Source organism: Danio rerio, chromosome 3 (genome assembly GCF_052040795.2).
Source record: "Danio rerio strain M-AB ecotype USA chromosome 3, GRCz13ab, whole genome shotgun sequence".
Lineage (NCBI taxonomy): Eukaryota > Metazoa > Chordata > Actinopteri > Cypriniformes > Danionidae > Danio > Danio rerio.
This window is the reverse complement of record NC_141023.1, coordinates 39,911,810-39,938,488: the sequence shown is the minus strand read 5'-3', so window position 1 is coordinate 39,938,488 and position 26,679 is coordinate 39,911,810. Positions and strand designations below refer to the sequence as shown.

The window sequence follows — 26,679 nt, the reverse complement described above, 5'->3', positions numbered from 1 at the left end:
GACAGTTGTAAACAAATGTCCTGTCCTTATTTTGTTTGTATAATACACTAAAACATGTTAATATTTTATAAGTTGATATTTTATAAGTTAATATTTTATTAGTTATTGTTTTATTATTTTATTTAGCTTTAGTATTTGAGTTTAGAGATGTAAGAAATAAAATTAGGTTTGTAAATGGAAATTCTGAATTTGTGAGATATAAAATGACTGAGTTATATACACTTGAAAGATTAATGTCAGATATCTAAACCTATAGCTCACAATTCTGACTTTCTTTCAGAATAATTCCTTTATTCTTTTTTTCAGCTTATCCCTTTATAATCAGGGGTCGCCACAGTGGAATGAACCGCCACCTTATCCAGCATATGTTTTATCCAGTGAATGCCCTTCCAGCTGCAACCCAACACTGGGAATTCAGAATTATTATTCTGTAAAAACACAGAACTGTTATAATGAAAAACTCATGAATCAGATTTCTAAGATTTTAACTTGCATAAAAATGATGATGAGAAAAATCTGAATGGTTACAGTTGAAGTCGGAATTATTAGTCCCCCGTTTTTATTTTTTTTCCCCAATTTCTGTTCTCCCCAAAATGTTCTCTGTTTTCGCCAAAATCTCGGAGAGATTTTTTATAACACATTTTTAAACATAATAGTTTTACGAACTTACCTCTAATAACTGATTTATTTTACCATGATGACAATAAATAATATTTGACTAGATATTTTTCAAGACACTTCTATACAGCTTAAAGTGAAATTTCAAGGCCTAACTAGGTTAATTAGGTTAACTGCGCAGGTTAGGGTAATTAGGCAAGTTATTGTATAATAATGGTTTGTACTTTAGACCTTCAAAAAAAATTACAGCTTAAAGGGGCTAATAATTTTGACCTGAAAAAAAAATTCTCAAAAAATAAAAACTGCTTTTATTCTAGCCGAAATAAAACAAATAAAACTTTCTCCAGAAGAAAAAATATTATCAGACACAATGTGAAAATCTCCTTAATCTGTTAAACATAATTTGGAAAACATTTTAAAAAGTAATTCTGTCTTCAACTGACTTCAACTGTAAATAAAACTTTTTTATTCTGTTTGAGAAATGAGATTCCACAGTTGAATTAGTTAACTTTTTACTGTATTATTTTAATGTTTAGTGCAGTTTAACATGTACTAGCTATGGTAATTACATGAATAATTACATGCAGCTTAACCTAAACCCTTACCACAGACAGGTAGTTAGTTTATGAAATTAATGTTACTTAGTACTTAAAAGAATAGTTACACTGTAAAAAGGGCACCTTACACTATCAGAAAAAAGGTACAGGGGGGTACAAATAATGCTCCTTAAGGACCTTTTTAAAAGTTGTACCTTATGTGGTACAGAAAAGACCTCTCATGATGCTGTTCTGTACCTTTATGGTAAAACTGAAATAAGGGTACACAATTGTTCTTATAAAAACGGTACATAAGTGTTTGACTCCTTCTTTATTACAACATCTATAAAAATAAATATTACTGGAAAGGCAAAGTGATTTTAAAAATAATTTTACACATTAAATCATGAATCATCATTTAAAAGCATATGCTTAAAGAAACCCATAAATATTAATTATTAAGTTCTATAAAACAAAACAACTGGTAAAACAAAACTATAGGTATTGTAAACTAAACTAAACATTTAAGGCATTTTAATAAACATTTGGTGAGCATTTTCTGATAAATACAGTTTCATTATTTATCTGCTACTTTTGGCGTTTGCTTTCTACAACACATGTGAGCTGGCAACAGTCCTGCATATGCAAAGTGTTCATGCAGACATTTTACGATTGTAAAGCGAATCAAACATTGTGCATATCTCGTTACAATACTTTTGCATAATTCTATTTTTATGTTTTAATTAAGTAAATTAAATGAACTTTTAAGTGATTAAAGAGTAAACAAATGTTTTATATTGTACATGGGAGAATGTATTCCTGTTACATTTTTGTCAAAAGTGCTGTGAAATGTTTAGCAGAAAAACTTATCTTTTGATTTGTTAAAGTATTTTTTAGTATTTATTGTAAATGGAAAAGGTGCATTTACACACAAAAAACAGTTTAAAATGTATTTGATGTTTTATATCTACTGAAAATAAATTGACGCAAATTGTATATAGCAGAATGCCTTTAAATAGTTCTTGAAGGAACACATTTGACACTGTTAAGGTACAAAGTGTCTTGTCACGGTAGTGGTACTTCATGGATCAGATGTGTATCTTTGATAAAGGTACAATATTGAATCTGCAGGTTTTAAAAACCAAAAGTACATTTTGATTTCCCATGGCACATATCAACACCTTAAAGGTACAAACTGCAATGGTACAAATTAGTTTCTTTGTCTTAAGGTACAATTCTGTTCCATAAATAGATACTGCCACATTGACAAGGGTTTGTACCTTCTTTAGTGCAACATTGTACCATTTTTTTCTGAGAGTGTAGGGTGCTTTCACACCTGTGAATCGATTCAGTTGTTCCGAAACAGAGATTAAAATTGTTACATTGTTGCTCTTTGCTCTTGGAGCGGTTCGCTTTCACACTGCAAAGTTTCTAAACGGACCAAAAGACCTAAAACAAGTCACGTGCGAGTAAACTCTCCTTACATTGGTCAGTGTCAGGGTTTATTTTGCAGCGTCCCGCTAAGCTGTCAGGAGAGGTGGTGGTTTGGTGGTGATTGACAGGGTGCGTGCGCGACGTGTCTGAGGAGAGACGCGGTGGGGAGGGATGAGAAGGGTGCGCGACGATGCCTATTTGAGGACTGGGAGGGAGACGCGAGATTACCAGGAGATCATCACTCGTTTGCGGGCTTCCAGAGACTCGTGAATCTTCCCGCCGTACTCATAATTCTCTCTTTATATAGCCGTAAGCCTATTACATATCCATAAAACACTGTGATATAACCGCGCTCGGATCGGATCGCTTTCTCACTGCAATCGAACCGCTCCAGGGTTCATTTCAATCGAGCTGAGACCACCTCATTCAGGCGGTCTTGGAGCGATTACTTTGGCGCGGAACAGATCGCGATTGCCCTGTTCACATATGCCAAACGAACCGCGCTAACTGGGCAAATGAGATACGTTCCGAAACAAAAGTGTAGGTGTGAAAGCACCCTAAGATAGAGTAGAACCCAACATATTCCGATCCTGGAACATCATTCCTGTTAGCAAACTAAATCCAAGCCAAATACCTACACATAAACCTAAACCTAACTGAGAGTTATTTCTAAAATCAGATGGAAAAATAGGTGAATAATAATGATGTATAGACACCAAACTATGCCTATAAGCCTAACCTAGAAATAAACAATTAAACTTTCCCTCAAAGCTGACAGGATGATTGAGATGTTGTTCTAGGATCAACAAAAAAACTGATCCAGGAACTTGTTGCACTTGATATAATCAGTTTTAGCTGTACGTTACTATGATAATGCCTTGCATTTCTGTGCATACAGGGTGGGCCATATATATGGATACACCCTAATCAAATGGGAATGGTTGGTGATATTAATGTCCTGTTTGTGGCACATTAGTATATGTGAGGGGGCACATCTTGTATCTCCACACGATGGACAACAAAGATAGTGGGGCCATTCTTCATCAATGGAAACCTCAAGGCCCCTGGATATTTGAAATTGCTACATGATGATGTGTTTCCCTCTTTATGCACTGAAGCTGGCATGTTCCCTGAGTTTTTCCAGCAGGATGGTGCACAACCACATTATGGTGTCAGGTCCGAGCATTCCTAGATGAACAGTTTCCTAAAAAGTGGAGTGGGTCAGTTAAATGGCCCCCAAGGTCTCCCGATCTGACACCCTTAGACTTTTATCTTTGGGGTCATCTGAAGGCAATTGTCTATGGTGTGAAGATACAAGATGTGCAGTACCTGAAACTCCGGATCCTGGAAGCTTGTGTTGGCTTTTCTCCTGCGGTATTGCTATCAGTGTGTGAAGAGTAGGAAGTTTGATGTGTCAAATGACCCTCTTCCTATTGAACAAACAAAAGTTGGATCCAAGATGGCCGACTTTAAAATGGCCACCATGGTCACCACCCATCTTGAAAAGTTTGCCCCCTAACATATACTAATGTGCCACAAGCAGGACGTTAATATCACCAACCATTCCCATTTTATTAAGGTGTATCCATATAAATGGCCCACCCTGTACATTTTGAAAATGGCTCTTGAGTTTGCATTTCTTATTTTGTATAATGCAAAAGATTTGTATTTTTTTATTATTATTTTTACATACAGCATAATGTCTAATGTTTTTACTCTGCATGTTCAGCTAGAAGAATCTATCAACCTCCAAAGAACCAGAGATCAAGAATTAACCAGTTCACAGATCAGTTAATGTAATAAGCACGACCTCTGTAACCAGGCAACATGAAGACACAGCAGACTCAGCACATAACATGATTAGACCCAGCTAGTACATGCCAAATAATGTCACCTTTGCAACCAATCCATGCCAAACCAAAATCAGCATTAAAGAGATAGTTCACCCAAAAATTACAATATACTTTTTACTCACCCTTAAATAATTCCAGAATTTATGGGTTTGTTTGTTTTCTGCTGAACAAAAAAATGAAATATTTTGAAGAATGAATAAAGCAGTAACCACTGACTTCCATACTAAGTAAAATAAATACTATGGAAGTCAATGGTTACTGGTTTTCAGCTTTCTTCAAAATATCTTATTCTGTGTTCAACAGAAGACAGAAACTCAGGCAGGTTTGGAACAAGTGAAGGGTGAGTAAATGATGACTGAATTTTCAGTTTTGGGTTAACTCACAACATACAGCTAATTACAAAAATGTTAATATTGCATCGTTATACTGAGACAAATCACATGCAGTGTAGACTCACCGGGCTCTGAAAGGGCCAGAACTCCTTTATCAGAGATGTCTTTGCCCTGACAGTCCTCTTCCTCCAGCTGGTAGCTCTCGAAACTGAAGCTCATCACCACGTTCCCTTCAGGGGTCTGGCCTGGGGTGGCCTGTTTACGTCTCTCTGCTCCTTTTGAGCCCATAGTCCCTCTTTTGGACTGGGATGTCTTTCAGAAAGGCCTTTAGCTGCGTGAGAATTTTGTTCTGTAAGAGGACGAAAAATATTTTGTTATGTATGCCAGAAAAGTACACTACTAGTTAGAAAACAGCAGGATTTGTTCATGTTTTTGAAAGAAGTGTCTTATACTCACCACAGCTGCTTTTATGTTATCAACAATATGATAAAAACTGTAATATTGTGAAATAGTTTTTATGTGTTCCTTTATTTATTCATGCTTGGTGGAGTAAATATCATCAATTATTCATTATGTTTGCAAACGCTTGATTCATACATTGAAAAAAATGGTTCAATGCAAAATTGATTACATTACAATTTCATTACAAAATTTAATATAAGCTGAATTTAAACCAAAAAAAAAAAGCTTAAATTAAATTTAGTTTGTTTAAATTCAGCCCATATAAATTGTTTGCAACCATCAAAAAAATCTAACAAATCCAATGAGTCATTTTTTACAGTGTATAGTCTATAAAACAGGTGAGGAAGAATAATATAAGCTCCTTTTTTAATAGTAATATTCCAAATATGTTCCAGAAAAACTATTTTAGCATCAAGTTATGTTTTCTTAAATAAACACAGCCTTGGTAGAGTGTAAAAAATGCAGATCCACACAATTAATTTATGTCCCAACATAAATTGATAAAGTTAACTTTCACATTTAAGTGGATTGAACATAAACAATTAAGTTATCCCAAAATAATCTCCAGCATTGTGTTGTTTCAACTCATTTTAAATAAGTAGTTTAAACAAACAGCAAAAATATTTTTTGGTGTGTAGGTAGATATTTTTTAAATAAAATAAATTTCAGATTTCAAATTCAGTATATCAATATTACATTAATTATTTAAAATGTCAAATGTTGTGCATTTAAAGTAAATGTATTTAAACATTATTTTAAAAGGATAATTCAACCAAAACTGAAACTTCTGTCAGCATTTACTCACCCTTCGCTTGTTCCAAACCTTTGTGAGTTTATTTATTCTGTTGAACACAAAATATTTTAAAGAAAGCTGAAAAACTGTAACCCCTGACTTCCATAGTATTTGTTTTTCCTACTGTGTAATTCAATAATTACAGGTTTTCAGCTTTCTACAAATCATCTTGTGTTCAACAGAATAAAGCAACTCATAAATGTTTGGAGTTGTGAATAAAATTTTCATTTTTGCCAAAATATCTCTTAATATAGTTTTATTAGTTTATTAATGTCCTCTACTTATCCATAATTATCATCACATATTAATCTTAACATCTTCAACAAATAAACAATATCTAAGGATGGGTCCAGGGATGTTTTATCTATATTTTTGCAAGCATCTCTGATGCACATCAAGTTCAATACACACTTTACAGGCATAATAACTTTTGATTGTACTCTTTTATATTGTTATAATTCACTGAGATGAAAGGACCCTGTGATGTCCAATTGGCTCTAGTGACCGAACACTGAAATGTAATAACAGCATGTGAAGAGCCGCCTCGAGCCACTGTCTGTGAAGTCAGCCATGCCATTTGACATTTCACTTTTGGCTACATACTGCAAAGTAATATTCTTTTCTATTTCTATTTGCATATGAATGCATGTGCATCACTACTCTCATGTATAGTCAAGGGATATATTGCATTTCTGTGTGGTTTATTTTAGGAAAGGACAGTCAGATGCTCTCAAAAAAAATAAAAGAAAATCTATTTTCCTAATGCAAATCAGCCTCTTCCAGCAAGCAGAGCCTTGGCCAGGATGCCACATGATATTGAAATTTCTTTCGCCTTGGAAATCTGCCAATGTCTTTGAAGGAGGATGGGGCCAGCAGAGCACGACTGCTTCAAAAGAAAAGCAATCTTTGATATCAGTGTTACGTCACTGACTAGAGAGCGGCTGGGCACATTTTGTGCCTCGTCTGAGCGTGTTGCTTTGTGTAAATAGTGAATAAACCAACTGGAAATGTTCATCATCAACTGTCGATCATTTAACTTTGTAAGCAAACAAAGATGTACAACAGCATATTCACCAAGCTGTCGTGCGGTCCGTATTATCACAGTGACTCATGTTGTTTAACTAAGATATAGCATGTCAACATGCAAATACAAGGCAGGAGCAGCACCTGCTTCTGAACTGTCAAGACCTGTCAATCATTATAGACTCCTCCTATTTACTATTGATGAGTAGTAAAGACACAATAATAACATTTATAAATATATAATAAAATATTCAAAAACTTTCTAATAGGACACAGAGAGCTGATGAATGCAGATGAACTATTGGAGAGGAAATTAAAAGACCCTGATTCCCATATGCATTGTTGTATATTTGTGTATAATAATGTTATAATAATTTAATAAGTGAAATTAGTGTGAGAATTTGAGATTTTACAAAACAAGTTGCAAGGCACTCTAAATGCAGTTTCTGTGAAAACTTTTGCACCTGCAAACCATGGTTTTATTGTAGTAAAAATGTAGTACTCGTGTATTCTGGAGTGTTGATTACCTTTTCAGTACAACCATATTAATACAAATGCCGTGGTTATAAACTATAGTTAATTTAGCCATTAAACAAGGTTAATTTGTGGATATAATTGGTTTAACTACAATAAATACCTTATACACTCTGGTTAGCTTACTTTTCATAAGGACAAAATATGCTAAATAAACTAATCTACTTAGCTAATATCAACGCTAGCTGCAAGGCTAATAAAACAGCTGTATATCAACACACGCCTTCCCGTGGACACATCACTTTTCTTCTTATCAAAATGTTTTACTCGTGGGAGAAAACCTTATTATGTACACAAAAATCGATATCTGCTTTATTTACCGTCCCTTGCCTTGTTATCGCAGCACATATTTCCATTATTCATCTAGCAGCTCTCATGCATCATTTTAAGACAAAAGCGATCCAGTCATCAGACAGACAACAGGTTCAATCTTACCCCCGAACAGTCAGATGCGTCTTTGCGCTCTTATTCGCATGTTCCTCCGTGCAACCGTAAGCCTTCTTCTCTAAACAGAAAACCGTTTCATCGTCCGTGTGGTGTTGTTTGGGTTCTCCGGTGTAAATATCCTCCTGCACAAGGTGAAGAGGAACAGAGCCGCTGTCATTCTCCCACCCACACAGCGTTTGAATCGGTCTGTGAGCCTCCAGTCTGTCAAGGCAACCGCTTTCATTAGGATACTGCTTTAAAGACGCACTTCAGGATTTTAGTTGCATGATGCATATCTATACAGCAATAAATAATGGACACAGAGTAAAAATATTTGAATATTTTAAAATTACATACATATGAGACTAATCATAAAACATTTTACGCAAAAAAATATTACGCAAAATTTTTCAACAACAAATAATAGACTGGAGTAATGTAGCTGAAAAGAAATTTATTCTTAGATCAAATAATAATAACAAATAATAAAATAGGTGTACAGTTTTTTTTTTTGTTTTTTTTTTTTTTGAAGATGTAAATATGTTTGTTTAACCATAACAAACAGTTTTAGGCTAAGCCAGCACTTTCCCTATCCAATCTTTTTTATATGAAAACATGGAGTAATCTCAAAAAACAACTTTGTGTACACTGACTGAACCAGACTGATACAATTGTAGTGGGTTGAGACATGGGCTGATGTGACATTATAATGACATTATAATTTCGCAAAATGTACAGATTGGCTGTACACACAAAAATGTCAAGGTTTTATTTTCCGATTTACCCATTCTGGGACCCAGTTTGAAAAAAATAGTTTCAGTCTCTCAATATGCTGGTTCGGTTTGGATGACACCTATACGACACAACATTTTTTGCATATACATCTACTTGTCATCCTTGTCATCTGCCTTAGATTTTGAAGTTTATTAATATGCCAAAGAGATCCATATACGACAAGAAGAGGATCTTTTGCAGTACTTCTAAAATTCATGCATATATTAATTTTAAAATGAAACACAGGGGATAAACATCAACAACAGACAAAATGAATACATTTTTAAATCCATCCATCTATTTTCATTTCAGGCCATGTAAGAACATTTTAAGTAAAATAAAAGTAAAATAAAACTATTTTAAATATGTGACAACTGTACAGACTCTAGGTATTAAATACTTATAGATTAAAACTAAACTGGAAACAGGTGTGCAACATAATCAGTAACTATGAAAAAAAGATATGAACATGTAAGCTGTATTAAAATTTAGTGGATGCATCCTATAAAGAACAGACATTCAAAGTGTATCTACTGAAGTCCACAGACTGAATTACTTTGGAAAATAGGATTGTCTACATGTGGTTGATTTGTTGCATAGCAACTTAAGACAAAATGCCATTGATGAGAAGCAGTCATTTTTATACTGGTCTTTTTAGATATTATTATTAAACTGACATTTAAACTCTCTAAAAACAAACAGTGTGTTCAAACTGTCTAAATTTGTAAGCCCTGGGTCCATTGCATCTCATAAAAATCATTTCATATTATATGTTGTTTGTATTTTTACCAGCTGTATTGACAGATATCCAACTTAACCGAAATGCAAAACTTACATTCAAAAGTGTGTAAAAATCTTATTATTTGTTTTATTTTAGTCGAAATGTACTGTTTTAAACAGCACACAATAAATTCTGGGATATTCTGAGCCATAACAGATCTGTCAGTTGTATCCTTTATTACCCTGGAAAAAAAAGAAACACACATTTGAAGGCCACATTTGAAGGGGGCTTTGAATTGAGACAGCTTTTGTCCTTCCAAAAGGAAACCATGCATATTTTGTTTGACATTTTTAGGCTAATTAATGTGTTGTACTTCTCAAAACATTACAGGGCAGCATTCAGCCTTGAACTTAATTTTGCAGTAGATGTCAAGACAGCATTACTGGGAGAGATCAACATTGACTGTCGATTAGGAAGAGCCCTATGATAGATTGCTTTATTTGCAATTTGAAAGAATCAATGGGACACCTTTGCATATTGAACATACTGACTCCAAGGTCTACATGCTACATGCATAATACACAATACTTATAAAGTGTCTGTGATCACCTATTGATTCAGAGATGGAAACAAAAACAAGTTGAACATGCAGCGTTCAGCTGTCAAATGACCTGCCAAAAAAACTATGCATTATAAAGCACCCTCTGTGTAAACACTGAATAACCTTTGTTTCCTGTTTATGATAAACAGTGTATTACACTTATTCTGTAACCATGTAAAAGTGAAAGTCCGCTTTATTTTTCTTCTGTGAGGTAAACAATTCAATTAGTAATGAGAAGCTGCAGACAGATTTCAAGTTTAGATTACAAAATGTAAAACTGTTTTAAACAAAATTATGCATTATTAATCGCTTGATGATGTTCTACATTTAACCACACTTATATAGTCATCCGTTGTCATCATTTTTTTACTTTGTTTACTGTTAGCTGTAAAAATGTGCATTTCTGAGATTCAATAGTGCAAGGTAACCATCTTGTTTCCATACATGACTGATTCAGAATACCACTAAAAACTCATGTGGCGACGATTGTTCTGTTTGACTGATTGATAGTGATGAGGAAGCAAGTCAATATCATTCAATCAATAAGTCATCAGTCTATGTATTTCATTCATTTTCACATGCAGCATTTGCAAGCTTAAGGAACTGGTGAAATTAATCCTTTCTACATGAGTTAAATGAGTGTGTCCTTACTCTAGATGCTATGTTAACCCAGTGGGAATCTAATTTCCTTCCCAGTGCCATTTCCCCAGAAGGCCTCTCTGTGCTTGTGTATTCACAAAGCTGACTCGGCTGTTTGATTAACTCTTCTATCACCTGCTCTGTTTTGTGTAGTGTTACATGGCTTAAAGGCATTTGCCCAAAGGCATTTTGTAGATTTTGAGCCAAATGGTAACGGCACTCTTTACCTTAATTTGAAAGTTTCCATATGCATATTGACAGAATGAATATGATCTGTTTGTTTCTTTATTAAGACTTGGTTATACAAGTAGGTGAATAAATAGATATTTATACCATGAGAACATTGGCTCATTTTGAAAATTTAGCCCTATATACGTTTCTGGAGACCGCAGATTATGTAGCCAGACGTACGTATGGTGGCATTTCATTTTAAAAATAAACATTATGTGGCGATATGATGCCATTCCAGCTAACTGATTACAGAGAGGAGTTGACCATGATGGCGGGGTGCGAGTCCGGTGAAGAACAATTCCAGAAACCAGAGTAGACAAAAACAGAAGCCAAAAAATAAAATAAACAAGTAAATAACAGGGCGAGAAAGTGGTAAAATCAGTCAGTCAGTCAGTCAGTCTACAGCAGCCTCTAGTGGATTTACATGAGAACAGCAGGCGCAAATGGCACTCGCGAGACAAATTTGAAATCTTAAAAAACGTACACAGCGGCCTCTTGTGAATTCGCGAAAACAAAAAAAGCAAAAAAAAACTAGCTCCTGGGACATATTTGGCGCACTCCAGAAAAGTATATAGCAATACTTTTTCAGAATGAGCCAGGGTTGCAAACAATGGGAAGGAAATTAACCTACACTGTAAAAAAAAATCAACAATTTTATGGTTTTGAAAAAAATGGAAATTAACGGCTGTTAAATTACGGAAACTTACTGTAAAATAACAGAGGTTGAATAACAGAACTTTACCAGAAATGTACATTTAAGGAAATTTCTGTAATTTAATGTCTGTTTCTACTAAATTTTTGTAACTTAACGGCCTTTATTTTTTATGTGGTTTTTTTTGGCACCCCAGCTGCTGGAAATAAACCATAAAATATGGATTTTTTTACAGTGTACAATATACAGTAAATAGACACATTTCAGCAAATAATTAATAATAAAACAAACAGGACCTTCCTCAAATGTAGAGGAAAGCCACTCTTATCATGAGCAATAACCAGCCCTGAACTTAAGAAAAAAAGAGTAAATTAACAAAGCACAGGTAGACACAGTAGACAACCATGGTAGCAAACAAAAAACACACTTGGAAAATAGTCCTGTGTACCAAAGCTCAGCCATAACATTATATGTTTAATATGTTATGTTATATTATATGATTAATATGTTGACCTTTTTGGATTTTCTGAAGCTTTAGAAACTAAAAATGTAAAACAGGTAATAGGTTAAGACCATTGTTATTGTTTACATCCCTCAAAATGGTCTACACACTCTTGCACACACATACACTACAGACAGTTTAGCTTATTCAATTCACCTGTATACCGCATGTCTTTGGACTGTTGGGGGAGCCAGAGCAGCAGAAGGAAACCCATGCAAACACGAGGAGAAAATGTAAACTCCACACTGAAATGCTCCAGCCAGGGCTAGAACTAGCGACCTTCTTGCTGGGAGGCGATTGTTCTACTGCGCCACCGTGACATCCAAGATGGAAACAATTTTATTATTAATAGACAAACCAGCGGGCTGACCGTCATCACAGTAGTTTAATAGCATTATTATTAGATTTGCAGTGATGTTTACAGTGGCCTCTAGTGAATCTATGATAAACGACACATATGAGAAACATGCCAATGTAATTGAGATTTTTAAAAATGTATATGGTGGCCTCTAGTTGATTTATGTAAATAAAAACAGCCCGAAAAACAAAGTCCAGGCTACATATTTCTTGATTCTCAAAAATGTAGCCCTGTGCTCATATTTTCCCATGTGGAAATGAAAATAAACTATGAAAAAGTTTAAAACACCATTTTTATTTCCTAAAGAGCACATTCAAACATGAACAAAGTTCTATTAAGTAAGGGAGGTTGTTATTGTTACAAAGCCATAAACCCTATTTTGGTAAAGGGATAGTTCACACCAAAATGAAATTCTAAAAAAAAATACTCACCCTTCACTTGTTCAAAACCTATTTGAGTTTCCTTCTTCTATTGAACACAAAGGAAGATATTTTTTAAATGCTAGTAGCTGATACCTATTGAGGTTCATAGTATTTTTTTCCGACTATGGAGGTTGAACGAACATTCAACAAAATATCTTCTTTTGTGTGTAAGAGAAGAAAGAAAGTTACTGTTTAAAGGTTTAAAACAGCACAAGGCAGAGTAAATAATGAGGTATTTTTCATTTTGGGGTTAACTATAAATTTAAAACTAATGTATTGTGTGCAAGTGTAAATATGGGAACTGTTAACACATAAAACTAAACCATAAAAGAATACAAGAAGCTATTTTAAGTTAAATTAATAGTTCCTATAGTACTATATCGACCAGCACACAATCAATCAATATTTAAGATTGCACATTCTACCTAAAACTAAAATGGGATTTATCAAAAAAGAGCTTCAGTTAACAAGGTCCTGAGTTTATCTCAGTAGTATAGTTGGCCTCTAGCTGAGTTTTGAGCTGATCGCTTCTTATTTAGTTAAGTGCAAGTAGCAGGGCTGCTGTTTCAGCATATGGTGCTGCAGGAAACAAATGATGAACCAAATCATGCACAAGATCCAGATCTGCGAGAGAGTAATGAGATATAGCTCAAACACAGTCCGATCATTAATCGCATCTACCACTGGGGCTTATAACACATCCTGAGCTGAACTGAAACTGGTATGAACAAAAAAATATAAACTGTCATTACAACATTTTCCAAACTGAATATACATGTATCACAAATCCCATTTATCAAAATGAAAAATATACTGTTATAACGACGTGAACAATACATGTAACAACTAAATTAGCATACACAACCACAGCAGAATTTTATTAATAATATTATTAGCATGTTGTCAATTTAAATGTTTGCACACTTTAAAGATGGATTATGATTGGCTCTGAATGTTTTTATTGCACTTGGCTGCACGGTGGCGAGGTAGGTAGTAAGTTCACCCACAGCAAGAAGGTCGCTGGTTCAAGCCTGGGCTGAATCAGTCGATTAAAAGTTTCTGTGTGGAGTTTGCATGTTCTCCCTGTGCTTGCGTGGGTTTTCTCCGGGTGCCTGTGTTCATGTGGGTTTCCTCCGGGTGCTCTGGTTTCCCCCACAATCCAAAGACATGTGGTAAAGGTAAATTGGGTAAGCTAAAATTGAACGTGTATGTGTGTGAATGAGTGTGTATGGATGTTTCCCAGAGATAGGTTACAGCTGGAAGGGCATCCGCTGCGTAAAAACATTCCGCTGTGGCGACAACAGATTAATAAAGGGACTAAGCCAAAAAGAAAATAAATGAATGAATGTTATTGCACTTTAATTAATGTTTCATTCAAACTACATTCATTAATACATATTAACAATGAAGAATTATTCTACATTCTTATTTATTGTTTCTTTCGACAGTTCGTCACCTTAGAATTATAAGGTTCTATCTGCGTTCTGAATGATTTTGAGATGTTGAGCTTTAAAGTTTTTGCATTTCATAGCAAACAGTATGTGTGTAACATTTGTTGTTGTTTTTTTAAAGTCTTAAAATGTAAACAACTTATAAAAAACATGCCATAATGTAAATAAGATGTCGTTTAATAAGAATATGTCAATAACTCAATTTTGACAAAAATGTCAGATAGAAATTTATAATTGTAAGGTGACAATTTGCCAATGATTTTTTAAAATTTTGTATGACGTTTATGAAGTCAAAACTAAAGTTTTTTGGTGTTACTATCAACATGTTAGTCAAGGTGTGCTCCAAAACAGTGGCAAAATGCACATTCAGAAGATATAAATGTTCAAACCTCGTAGTTCATCACTTTCACCAAAATGGATCAACAATTTTTTTGATGTCATCTTTAACTTTATGTTAAATTTTCTGAAAGAGCAAATGCTTTCCAGTATCTGACATGCACTGCCAACTTCCAGACACTTTTTTTGTCTTTTTATTTACCAAATAAAAGCATGTCGATAAAACATATTGGAGCCATTTACCTTATGCAAAATGCTATATTTTAAAGCAGAGACATGGTAAGTATTGATATTACAGACTGTAGATATCATGAGTTCAATTCATACTTTTTTTCTATAACGCTTTTTACAATGTAGATTGTGCAAAGCAGCTTCACATAGAAGATTACAGTAAATTGAAACTGTCAGTTCAGTTTTCAGTGGTAAAGTTCAGTTTAGTTCAGTTCAGTGTGGTTTAATATTCACTGCTGAGAGTTCAAACACTGAAGAGCAAATCCATATATGCGCAGCTACACAGGTCCCAAACCATACAAGCCAGTGGCAACAGCGGCGAGGAAAAAACTTCACCAATTGGCGGAAGTGAAAAAGTAAAAAAAAAACCTCGAGAGAAACCAGGCTGAGTTGGGCACGACCAGTTCTGGCCAAAACGTCTTGTGCAGAGCTGCAGTCTAGGCGTCGAAGGCTGGAGAGCGCTGGAGAAGCTGCAGGTGGGAGAGGTCACCGGCTGGTGTACAGGATGTCCCTTCAGGATCAATGCAAGAACTCGTCTGGGGTCTTACAAGGATTAGTCTCATGCTCTCCACTCCTCCATGACCACCACAACAGCTGCTCAGGATACAGCCTGGTCCAGGATTATGGAAACCTCTAGAATAATAAAAAACAGACTAACATATGCGCAGATGTCGTTCAAATTATGCCTTTTGTGAAGTGTTCCCGCTCCGGTTGCCCTAAATCAGTGGTTCTTAAACTTTTTTTAACAAGTACCAGCTCAGAAAAAATAGTCTCTCCAAGTACCACCATAATAACTGGTATAGAAATACATGGTAGGCCTAAATAAGCGGCTACAGCTCTGCACAGTTTACAAACATGGCAGATAAAATCTTATTATTACGAAAATTTATTATTGTCAGCCACTTTAAAAATATTAAATAGTTTGAACAATAACACACTTACAGGTACAAAATGAAGATAAATTAAACATCAACGTTTAAATTAAAATGTGATTTTAAAAATTAATTAAAAATGGCACTGTTCTTAAAATGTTAAAAGAAAATGGCTGTACTTAAAAGTAAAGTATTATCATGAATAATAATACTGGCCAGCCCAGGTGGGCCACATGCAGGCAAACCCATGTGGTGTAAGTACCAGTGTAAGTAAGCCACATTAACATAATAAATAGTTTGAACAATAACACACTTATAGGTAAAAAATAAAGATAAATAAAATGTCAACGTTTAAATTAAAATGTGATTTTTGAAATTATTTATGGCACTGTTCTTACAAAGTTAAAAGAAAACTGCTGTACTTAAATGTAAAGTATTATCATAAAGTAGCCTATTCATCAAAACCTGCAAACGTTACTTGGACCTCATAAATATAGGTTATATACATATTTGATCAATTTTGAAATATATGTTGCATGCATGTATGACTTATTTGTAGATCTTTGAAATCTAAAGGTTAACTTGTATTTTAAATATATGAATTGGATTTACATATTTAAATTAGAAATTAGATCTGCTTACTGCTCATTAGAGTAGGATATGTGTGTCAGAGAAGCAAGTGATTAAACTATACCTGTCAACATTGAGATAAAAATTTATGAGATATGCCCCCAACAACCGTTACAAGTATGCGGAGGAAAATAACCTCAAATAATTGAATACATAACAAACATTAGAAAAATGAAAATAAAATAAAGTTTAGCCTATTAAAATTAAAAGTGTGTTGATTTTTTTTAACTTGAATTATTAGAAGGAAGCCTGCGTACCACTTGTGGTACATGTACCACAGTTTGAGAACCCCTGCCCTAAATAATGCAGACTAACAATCCTTTAGAGGATTTGGATTTCAACAACATTTGTGTTTAATGTGTATGCTAATGCAAAGAGATGTGTCTTTAATCTAGTTTTAAACTGACAGAGTGTGTCTGCTTCCCGAACTGTGCTAGGAAGGCTTTTCCAGAGTTTAGGTGCCAGATATGAAAAAGATCTTCCGCCTACAGTTGATTTTGATATTCTGTGAATAATCAATTGTCCAGAATCAAAAAAGTCTGATGTGCTTTAGCTCAAGTGGCTGAGAGTGATATTAACTAAATGCTATTGGTTGTTTTCAAAATGATTTGATGAAAAATGTGCTGTTTTGGTGGCTGTGGCTTTAAATTTAAATGAGATTGTGCTCTTTTCAAAACAGGGCGGAGCTACAAACACCTGTTCTTCAGCATAGCAGCAGATTTAAAACAAGACTAACGTTATCACTGTGAAAAACGGACAATGTCAAAACAATAAGGTAGTCTATGGAGACTCCACTGTTCACATGTGCATCCTAAAACTACTTTTATAATCCCTCTTAGACGCCGAAATTAACTTTGACATGTACAGTGCTGAAACTGTAATGGTGGACGGGTGCTACTCACTTAAGGCTGTTCATGCTAATGAGGGAGACATCATCACTACTGGACAGGACTTTCCCATTTGATGACACATTCAAAGGGAGAATGTCAATCAAACTGGTTCTGAAGACAAGTGTGATGTAGAAAAATGTAATTTTACCATTAGAGACTGGCTATATTCACACACTGTTGCCACACAAGTGTATTTATACCACTTATAAAAATGTTTTTTGCATAATAGGTCACCTTTCACATTTGAGTTGAAATTTAGCTTACTTTATTGTAAAGTCTTACCAATAACAGTGCAAAATAACACATAATGTATGACATAAAGTCAAATTATAAAGCTGAAATACCCACTATCATCCAACACTCAACAAGAAAAATTAACTCACAACCAGTATTTCAGTGTGTTTGAGTAAATCCATTTAAATTAAGAAACATTATCTCTTTCTAGACCTTCCTCTATATTAATAATAATGCATTCTGAAGACTTTGTGTGTTATTAGCAAAGTTCTGTAAACACTGCTTGCACAATCCTGTAATTGCAACTGCATTTAATGATTTTGAAACATTATATCACACTGTTGTGATTGTAAATCTCATTTTGATGTATTGTTTTATTTTAACACTGAATAGTGAATTGTGGTCCCCAAACAAACCTGTGCCTGAGGCTCTCGCAAAACCACAATCCATCCTGAACCTGAACATATACTCGCAGTGCAAGTTGACTTCATCAGAACGGTGTGAACGCTACGGGGAATTACAACATGGGTTCAATTTAAATCATTTTCCTACCATTGAAATTAGGTACGAGGGCGTTAAGACTCCTAACAGCCTCAGGGAAAAGCTGTTTCAGAGTCTAATAAAGTTAGTCTGTGTACTGAGACTGTAGGAGGGTGAAGGGCTTTCAGAGGTGGCATTAATCATACTGTAGGCCTTGTGCATCCAATTTAAGCAGTCACTACAATAACAATTTTTTTCATGTATATGTAATTAAATTGAATATCGTAACTTAAAAATCATTAAGCTGTGTGCGTTAATTCCTATCAGGACAGTTATTGCAGATAGGAATAATGCAAAGCATAATGGTCTTTCAGTTCAGCAGGACAGACTTTTGATATTCTATCAAAACCAATTAATGGGGCGAGATATGCGATGAGGGACGGGTGAATTACTTGGACACACTTCAAGTGCTTTTTTAATATAATCACTGTAAACTGATTCCCCACGACAGCTCTTACAAGATTAAAAAAAAAACAAAGACTGTGATTAGAAGGCAATAGTTTAGAGGCAACTTAGGTTGGGAGATTTAGATTCAATCTGCATAGCATTACTAGAACCTTACTGAACGTTGTCAACATTTGAACTGCTCTTATTCTAGCCGAAATAAAACAAGACTTTCTCCCAAAGGAAATATATTTTCAGACATACTGAGAATTGTCCTGGCTCTGTTAAACATCATTTGGGGAAAAAAAATATTATATATATATATATATATATATATATATATATATATATATATACATATATATATATATATATATATATATATATATATATATATATATATATATATATATATATATATATATATATATTTTTTTTTTTTTTTTTTTTTTTTAAAGGGGGGGGCTAATAATTGTTTCTTCAACTGTGTGTGTGTGTGTTTGTGTGTGTTTGTGTGTGTGTGTGTGTGTGTGTGTGTGTGTGTGTGTGTGTGTGTGTGTGTGTGTGTGTGTGTGTGTGTGTGTGTGTGTGAATAGTGCTCCGCATATAAGTACACCTCTCTGTCTTTTAAATTCAGATTTTTAAAAGGAAGCTATACAATATTATATTTGTGCATATACATTAGAATACTTAGTACAGATGCCAAATCTGGAGCTTATCTAACAAAATAACTTATGAAAACGGCCCAAAAACTAGTCCACCCAAATGTATGTAATAGAAAAATATTGAATACAAATTTAAAAAAGAGAAGAAAATCCCTTTTTTCCTTTGGCTGAACCCACCAACCATGTAAAGACGACCAGTTTAATATGAAAATTGCTGATTTATAAATTGAAATTGCTGTCATTATTTGTGACGTAAACACGACAAATGTACCATGTTCAAAACTCAAACCACTATTTAGCACACATAGATCTTAGCAGTCACAAAGTAAGTCCTCAAAAAAAGTACATTCTCAAGAATCTCATCCAAAAAATCCAATTCTTGATGTAGTCTGTGACAAGGAAAATGCTGTAGGACATCCGAGTGTCCTATGCATACCGAAAACAATTGCTTTACTGCAACAGTAGAATAAGTATGATATAAGTGAGTTTGAAAAAGTGCTAGCAGACATTACCAGAACAGTCCACGCAAAAAAGAAAATTCTGCTAACATTCAGCCTCCAGTTTGAATTTCCTTCTTTTGTTGACCACAAAGCAAGATACAGTGAAGAATGCTGGAGGTAAAAAACAGCAGCTGACGTATGTAGTATTTTTGTTCAAACATGAATAATTGTTGTTTTTCCCAGAAAATTCTTCAGAATATCTTGAAGACAATTTGATGCATTACAAAAAAGAAAAGACATTTCAATTCATATATTCTCCACATGGCAGATGATAAAGCTAAAACAATAACATTCTTTCCATTGCCTCATATTCCTAATCATGAGGATTATTAACTTATTGAATTAGAGTCTGGAATTGATATTGGCCTGATCCTCCATCTGTCAGCAGACATCGCTGATGAACTAATAAACCCGGTCCTCTGAAAACGCAGATTAGAAATAATATTATGTTAAAATGTGATAACCCAACTATCGTGTGTCCTTCAGTATAATAATAATATTTGAGCAGCAAACATACGGATAGAGAAAATCAGAGCAGGCATGTGAATGATGAAATCAATACAATGTAACTGCACGCTGGACAGTTCTGAAAGCCTACCAACCCGGGCGTCCTTTGATGTCACTGCAGCACCATCTTAATTAAAATCTGAAAATTATCATTCTGCCTGGGATTTGTTTTTATGGCGGAGCGGCGTAATGAATGGCACTTATGCCTTTGACCTCCTGTCTAACTGCATCCACCATAGTGAATCATGCAGCTGCGTGTCTCTCATCCATTCTAATGAGATCTCATTTACCCACTGTTATTATTGAACACTGGTGCAAAGCCATGGTGAGATAAAGACAATCATCGCACATTTTTAATAGTACAAAATACCTAGCATTAATACTGTCTTAAGAGAGATTTCCCCAACTATAAACAGACATATTTAAAGGATACTGGCATACATACAATAAATGTTGATTCTAAGATATCTCTCCACTCAAAGGCTTTCAGCTGGCATGAGAGCTTTTGGTCTTTTGCCATGAAAGAAGATCTATGTGCACCTAAATGCAAATGGCAATAAGAAAGACTTGGATTGAGGTTTACTCTGGGCTTTCAATTAAGGAGAGAGCCTGTAAATAGTGATGCAATTTTATGTTACCTGTAGTACTCTGTGACTTTGAAAAGTTTTTATTAATAAAATCTTAAATGCAACTCAACCCAAATGCAGTCCAGATGCTGAATGAATGATTGATGACTGATGAAGAGTACTTGCTTATAAACATGTCTTTTGCAACAATTATTTTAATAAAAAAGGTGCAAAGAATTTGCTTAGCCATAAACCTCACAACTACCACTACAAAAATAGTCATATTTTTGTGGATAAAATAAAAAACAATCAGATCTGATTCTGCACAGACATCTGATGGTACATGCATGAGATCGAACTATTATAAACCAACCAGTATTTCTTTTACTTACCATAAAGCACATGCTTTAGCACAAGAAAGATGCACGATATGTTTAGATTCGTTTACCACATGGCTGTATTATCAACAAGTTTGTGTATGCGGTAAATATCTCCCTCCAGTGGTAACTGTGTGTAAATGCAAGGCCTAAGAACATTTTGCCCAAATGTCCCTGTCTATGAGTGTGTAACTTTAATGTACATTTGAATAAGACATTAAATTTTAATAAAAAACTAGTAATCTTTTTTTTCAGTTTTAATTTCACCTTAATTTGTGATCTTAGTTAACTAAAAATCATTCATTCATTTTCCTTCGTCTTAGTCCTTTTATTCATCAGTGAATTATCGCCGTCATTCCACGCGGAATGAGGGCCAGAATATGGGGAGATGTGGGCCATATCTGGGCCAGATGTAATTTGGTATCTGGGATTCATTATCAATGAACCGCCAACTTATCCAGATTATGTTTTACACAGCGGATGCTGCGATACAACCCATACACACTCAATCACTATGGATAATTTTGTTTATTCAATTTATTCAAAGCCAAATTATTTAATGGCTTTGAGAATGTATGAATGAAGAAAAATTTAAAGAGGCATGTGGTGCAATTTAACCGTTTGATCCCGAATATTATTTTTCATAATTGAACTTGACTTTAAAAACTTGACTCATTGAAAAGTTGCTACTTTTGTCCATGTTTTGCACAGATAAGCAGGACTGAGAAAATTCCTTGTTTTAGCTTTTCCCACAATAGGCCCAGCCAATCACTGTCCTTATGTGTTTTGATTGAACCCTTTCTGCATGTCTAGGTTGTTGATGGAGCATTATTTTATTTTGAAGGTGATTAAATTATCGGTGGGGACATTTCAGTAATTGCTGGATATTGGTGGGGGGACATCCCCTCGGTCCATGGCAAATCTATGCCCTTGGCAGTGATAGACTTTTACCAAATGTTAAACATGGTGCTTAAAATGAGGATAACCAAAGCTTTTCCTTACAAGCACAATGAGAAAAGCCCTTGCCTAATTTGTTTACTTGCATTTGGGTTGCTTTTTGATGTATATGTCCCTGTTAAATAAGAATAAGAATAAAAATAATAATTAAGAATTGGTAAACACTGAATGCGTGCTTAGATTTCTCATACAACATACTTGCACTAAAAAATTGCAGAAAACATTGTGGTTAACTTAGCACTGTCGCCTCACAGCAAGAAGGTCGTTGGTTCAAGTCCCGGCTTGGTCAGTTGGCATTTCTGTGTGGAGTACTTTTCCTATATATTGACATCATTTATTTTCAGGACAATGGTGTGTTATTCCAAAACATTATGAAAATATTTTCCTCCACTTCCTCCACTGAGCAGTCACTCCCTCACCCACTCACACGCTCTCTAAACTCCGCCTCACAGCTTGTCCGTCGACGTCACTTCATTTTACTCCCAGCATTCCCCGCTGCAGCTCTCATCTTGAAGTTCAGAGCAAGATGGCGGATAAAGCAGGTATGGCTCGATGAGATGTACATAGCTTATTGTATTCCACTGTTTGATGCGATGCTTTAGTAAACTCTGCGTTTTTATTGTTCTCTGCGCCGTGAGACGTGTTTGCAGTGAATCTTCAGTGTGTCGTTTATGTGTAATGGCGCTAAAGGCCTCGATGCAGACAGACGCGAGTCATGTCAAGGACTTTCAGTAACATTGACTGTCAGATTACATTAATGACTGAATACAATGTTCATGCTTTCTTTTAGTGTGTGTAAGATGTTGATTAGTTAAGTGTGCTGTGTAGTTAATGAGATGAAGCAGAATTATTAGGCTGCTAACGATAATGCGTGACTCCTTTCATTCAGCAACTGAGAGTTTTAAAGCTACAGTGTTTGGCTTTGTACATTTAATTTGTCATTGACTTGTGCAAACGACTACGTTTAATAACTGTTTAATGATTAGCTATTTTAAAATTGTATTTGTGGTCGAATTGTCGATCATTAAAAAAATAGCATTATGGTCCATATATTTACACCATTAATTTACAAAATAATATCGTCAGGGCAAACAAACATACTTTATGTAACTTACAGTTGTTTGGATATTTTGCAAACAAATAATTTTTTTCCCTAAGCCATAGCGTCAATGTGACTTTTTTTAGTCTAATAGCAATACATTCATTTATTTTATTTTCGGCTTAGTCCCTTTATTAATTAGAAGTCATCACAGCGGAATGAACCGCCAAGTTATCCGGCATATGTTTTACACAGCGGGTGCACTTCCAGCCAAAACCCATCATTGGGAAACAACCATACACACTCTTTCATGCACATACACTACTGACAATTTAGTTTCTTTAATTCACCTATACCACATGTCTGGACTTGTCGGGGAACACCTGGAGGAAACCCACGCGAACACTGGGAGAACATGCAAACTTCACATCACAGAAATGCTAACTGATTCAGCCGGGGCTTGAATCAGCAACCTTCTTGCTGTGGGGCGACAGTGCCAACTACTGCGCCACTGTGACACCCATAGCAATATAGATTATTTTTAAAAGTTAGTATTAACCTAATTTAGATTCACAAGGAAACTATCTGACTGAGATAAAACAATTGAATACCCATAATTTATTTGCTTTTTTACCCTTCTTTGTTAAAAACTTAATTGTGTTTTGTTGGTTAGTTTCCCTGGCTGAGAAGAAGCTTATGGACGTGAAGCTCGGGCAACTGCCAGCTTGGCTCGGAACAAGAGACTTCACCCCAAATGGAGTTGTTAGAGGAATTCGTGGAGGTACAATTCAGTGTATTTCACCCTCGTAACATTTGTGACTGTTTGGGATATGTGGGAGATGGATAAATGGCTCAAGTTTGGTTAAAAGTTTTAGTAAGATGATAAAGCTTTATATAAATGCTTTGACATCCAATTTTCAGCAATTTACTTAAAAATTGTAACAAAAAAGCTGCACTGTTCTGTTCATTTTATGGCTAAATAGCACCTTTTAGATGTCAAAATTATTTATAAAATGTTGAAATTACAAATGTGTGTATGAACTGGACATACAGTTACAATTTACTAGAGCTTCTATTTTAAAGCTGCTTTGACACAATCTAGATTGTATAAGCGCTACATAAACATGAATTGAATAAACCTTTGTAAAATATATAAATATTTAGCCTTTGTCCCAAATCAAACTTAATTTTTAAAAAGAATATTGTTCATTAACTAATACACTCACCAGCCACTTTATTAGGTACACCTTACAGAACTGCCTTAATCCATGGCATAGATTCAACAAGGTTAGGGGGCCCGCGTCGTCGCGATTTTCAATAATTGAAAATCCGGCAACCGCAATAATCAAACTCTTGGGAACAACTGTGGTCGGAACCAAAGTTCACAGGTCTGTGTTCTCTGAACACCTCTCAAGCGGTGGACTACTTCATTCTGATTGCTTGCCACCAATGTTGCCAACTTAGCGACTTTGTCACTAGATTTAGCGACTTTTCAGACCCCCCTAGAGACAAATCTAGCGACTTTTTTGTGTGTTATTGGAGTTTTTTTTAGACTGTCATTTGTCCATACTGTACCGTCCCTACTCTTCTCAACGAGCTGCGTGTGATGCCGCCAACCCCTCCCCCGCCTCACAGCACTGACAGGCAGCCCAGTCAGTCCTCGTACAGCAGCCTCTCCCACCTGCAGCCCGAGAGCAGATCACCCCTCTGCGTACCGACGACAAATGATTTAGCACAGGCAGTGTGAAGGTATTTCCCTTGTACAGTCAAACCGATCTACTTCTACTTTATTTACACAATTTAATTGGAGCGTTTATTCTTTTCTTGTTCACAATCACAGATATTTTAGTGACAATTTCTGAACTTGTCTGAGTTTGTTACATATGATAGATCACTGCACATTCACTACACATCTATAATGACATACTGTATTCAAACAGCAAAACATTTAGTTAAATAAACATGCTTATATAAAGTGTAGTGCAATTATAAATACCCCTTTAGTAACCATAGGCTGTTAAACAAACAGAAACGGTAGAACTTGACGTATGACGTATCCCCCCCCCACTTCATCAGGGGGCCCAGTCAGCGATCCCTGCAGGGGGGCCTCCGCATTTTGCCCTACGCCACTGCCAGTCTGGCCATCCTCCTCTGACCTCTGCCATCAATAAGGCATTTGCGCCCACAGAACAGCCGCTCACTGGATATTTTCTCTTTTTTCGGACCATTCTCTGTAAACCCTAGAGATGATTGTGTGGGAAAATCCCAGTAGATCAGCAGTTTCTGAAATACTCAGACCAGCCTGTCTGGCAACAACAACCGTGCCACGTTCAAAGTCCCTCAAATCACCTTTCTTTCCCATTCTGATGCTCGGTTTGATCTGCAGCAGATCTTCTTGACCATGTCTACATGCCTAAATGCATTGAGTTGCTGCCATGTGATTGGCTGATTAGAAAGTTGCATTAATGAGCAATTGTGCAGGTGTACCTAATAAAGTGGCCGGTGTGTATTTATGACTAATATTGACTAATTCAGCATAAAATGCTGATCACTTTTTCATTTGGAAAGTGAATAATTAATATGTTAATATAGGTTTCTCAAATTTGCACTTTAAGAGCAACCATGAGTAATAAATTCAGAGAAATATAATGATATTAAAGAAATTCTGGTAATACTGCTATTATGTTCATAATGATAATAATATAGCTCATAATTTGCATGCAAAGAAAATTCCACATAAGAAGTAAACATGGTGACGAGTCAAAAATAATTGTACTTCATGTCTACATGTACAGATTTGAGGGTTACTATTAGACAAACATCTTTATTAAAATCTGTTTGTGATTTGGCTGTGCTATGATCATTCACCAATCAAATGTTGTCTTAGGTTATGAGAGATATTACAACAAATACATCAATGTGAAGAAGGGTGGCATTGGTGGAATTGCTATGTTCCTTGTTGGTTACGTTGTCCTGAGCTACGCCTGGGAATACGACCACATCAGTAAGTACAAACTAAATAGATTGAAGACACTCGTATTATTATCCTTTACTTTCGTTGTGTACATTAAGCATCACTAAAGAAGTTTCTGTCCATCTATAGAGCACGACAGGTGGAGGAAGTACCACTGAAACCAATGGACCACCGGGCCGCTCAAATCTATCTTCTGCAGCAGTGTGATCACCTCTCAGCTTTCTCTCTTTGTGACTGTTGTGACCAAGAATAAAATGACATTTATTTAAATTGGACTCTTTATTGAACGCATACACTAACAGACCATTAAAGCTGTAGTTCACTTAAATGAAAATTCCCTCACTGTTTACTCCAGAGGTTTTAAATTTTAGATTTTTTTTCTGTTGAGCATTGTTTTGAAGAATGTTGGAGGCGAAAGCAACAACTGACTTCCATAGTAAGTCAATGGCTGCTCTTTTCCCCCTAACATTCTTCAAAATATCTTCTTTTGTGTTGAACAAACTCAAACAGGTTTAGAACGTGATGGGTATTTTTTTTTTGGTGAACTCGCTATGTACTGGAATTTGACTACTCGAGATGAATGTCTAAAATAAATTGGTTGTATTTAAGATTTTA

At 35.2% G+C, this 26,679-nt stretch overlaps 2 protein-coding genes across 4 annotated transcripts in view; one reads left to right on the top strand and one right to left on the bottom strand.

Annotated features, from left to right (window-relative positions):
* Positions 1-8,239, bottom strand: part of slc29a4a (solute carrier family 29 member 4a) — a 42,010-nt gene extending 33,771 nt beyond the window's left edge. For 2 of the 3 annotated variants that reach the window (NM_001362610.1, NM_001080572.2), the window contains 2 exon segments: positions 4,899-5,122; positions 8,021-8,239. In NM_001362610.1, coding sequence (NP_001349539.1) covers positions 4,899-5,061 — 163 coding nt within the window. In that variant the 5' untranslated portion in view covers positions 5,062-5,122; positions 8,021-8,239. 3 annotated transcript variants of the gene reach the window in all.
* Positions 8,240-22,457: 14,218 nt separating this feature from the next.
* On the top strand, positions 22,458-26,679 carry atp5mf (ATP synthase membrane subunit f). The gene is given in 5 exon segments (NM_001303129.1): positions 22,458-22,593; positions 23,764-23,871; positions 25,978-26,094; positions 26,194-26,217; positions 26,219-26,679. Coding segments are annotated over 5 exon segments (270 nt in total). The 5' UTR covers positions 22,458-22,577; the 3' UTR covers positions 26,224-26,679.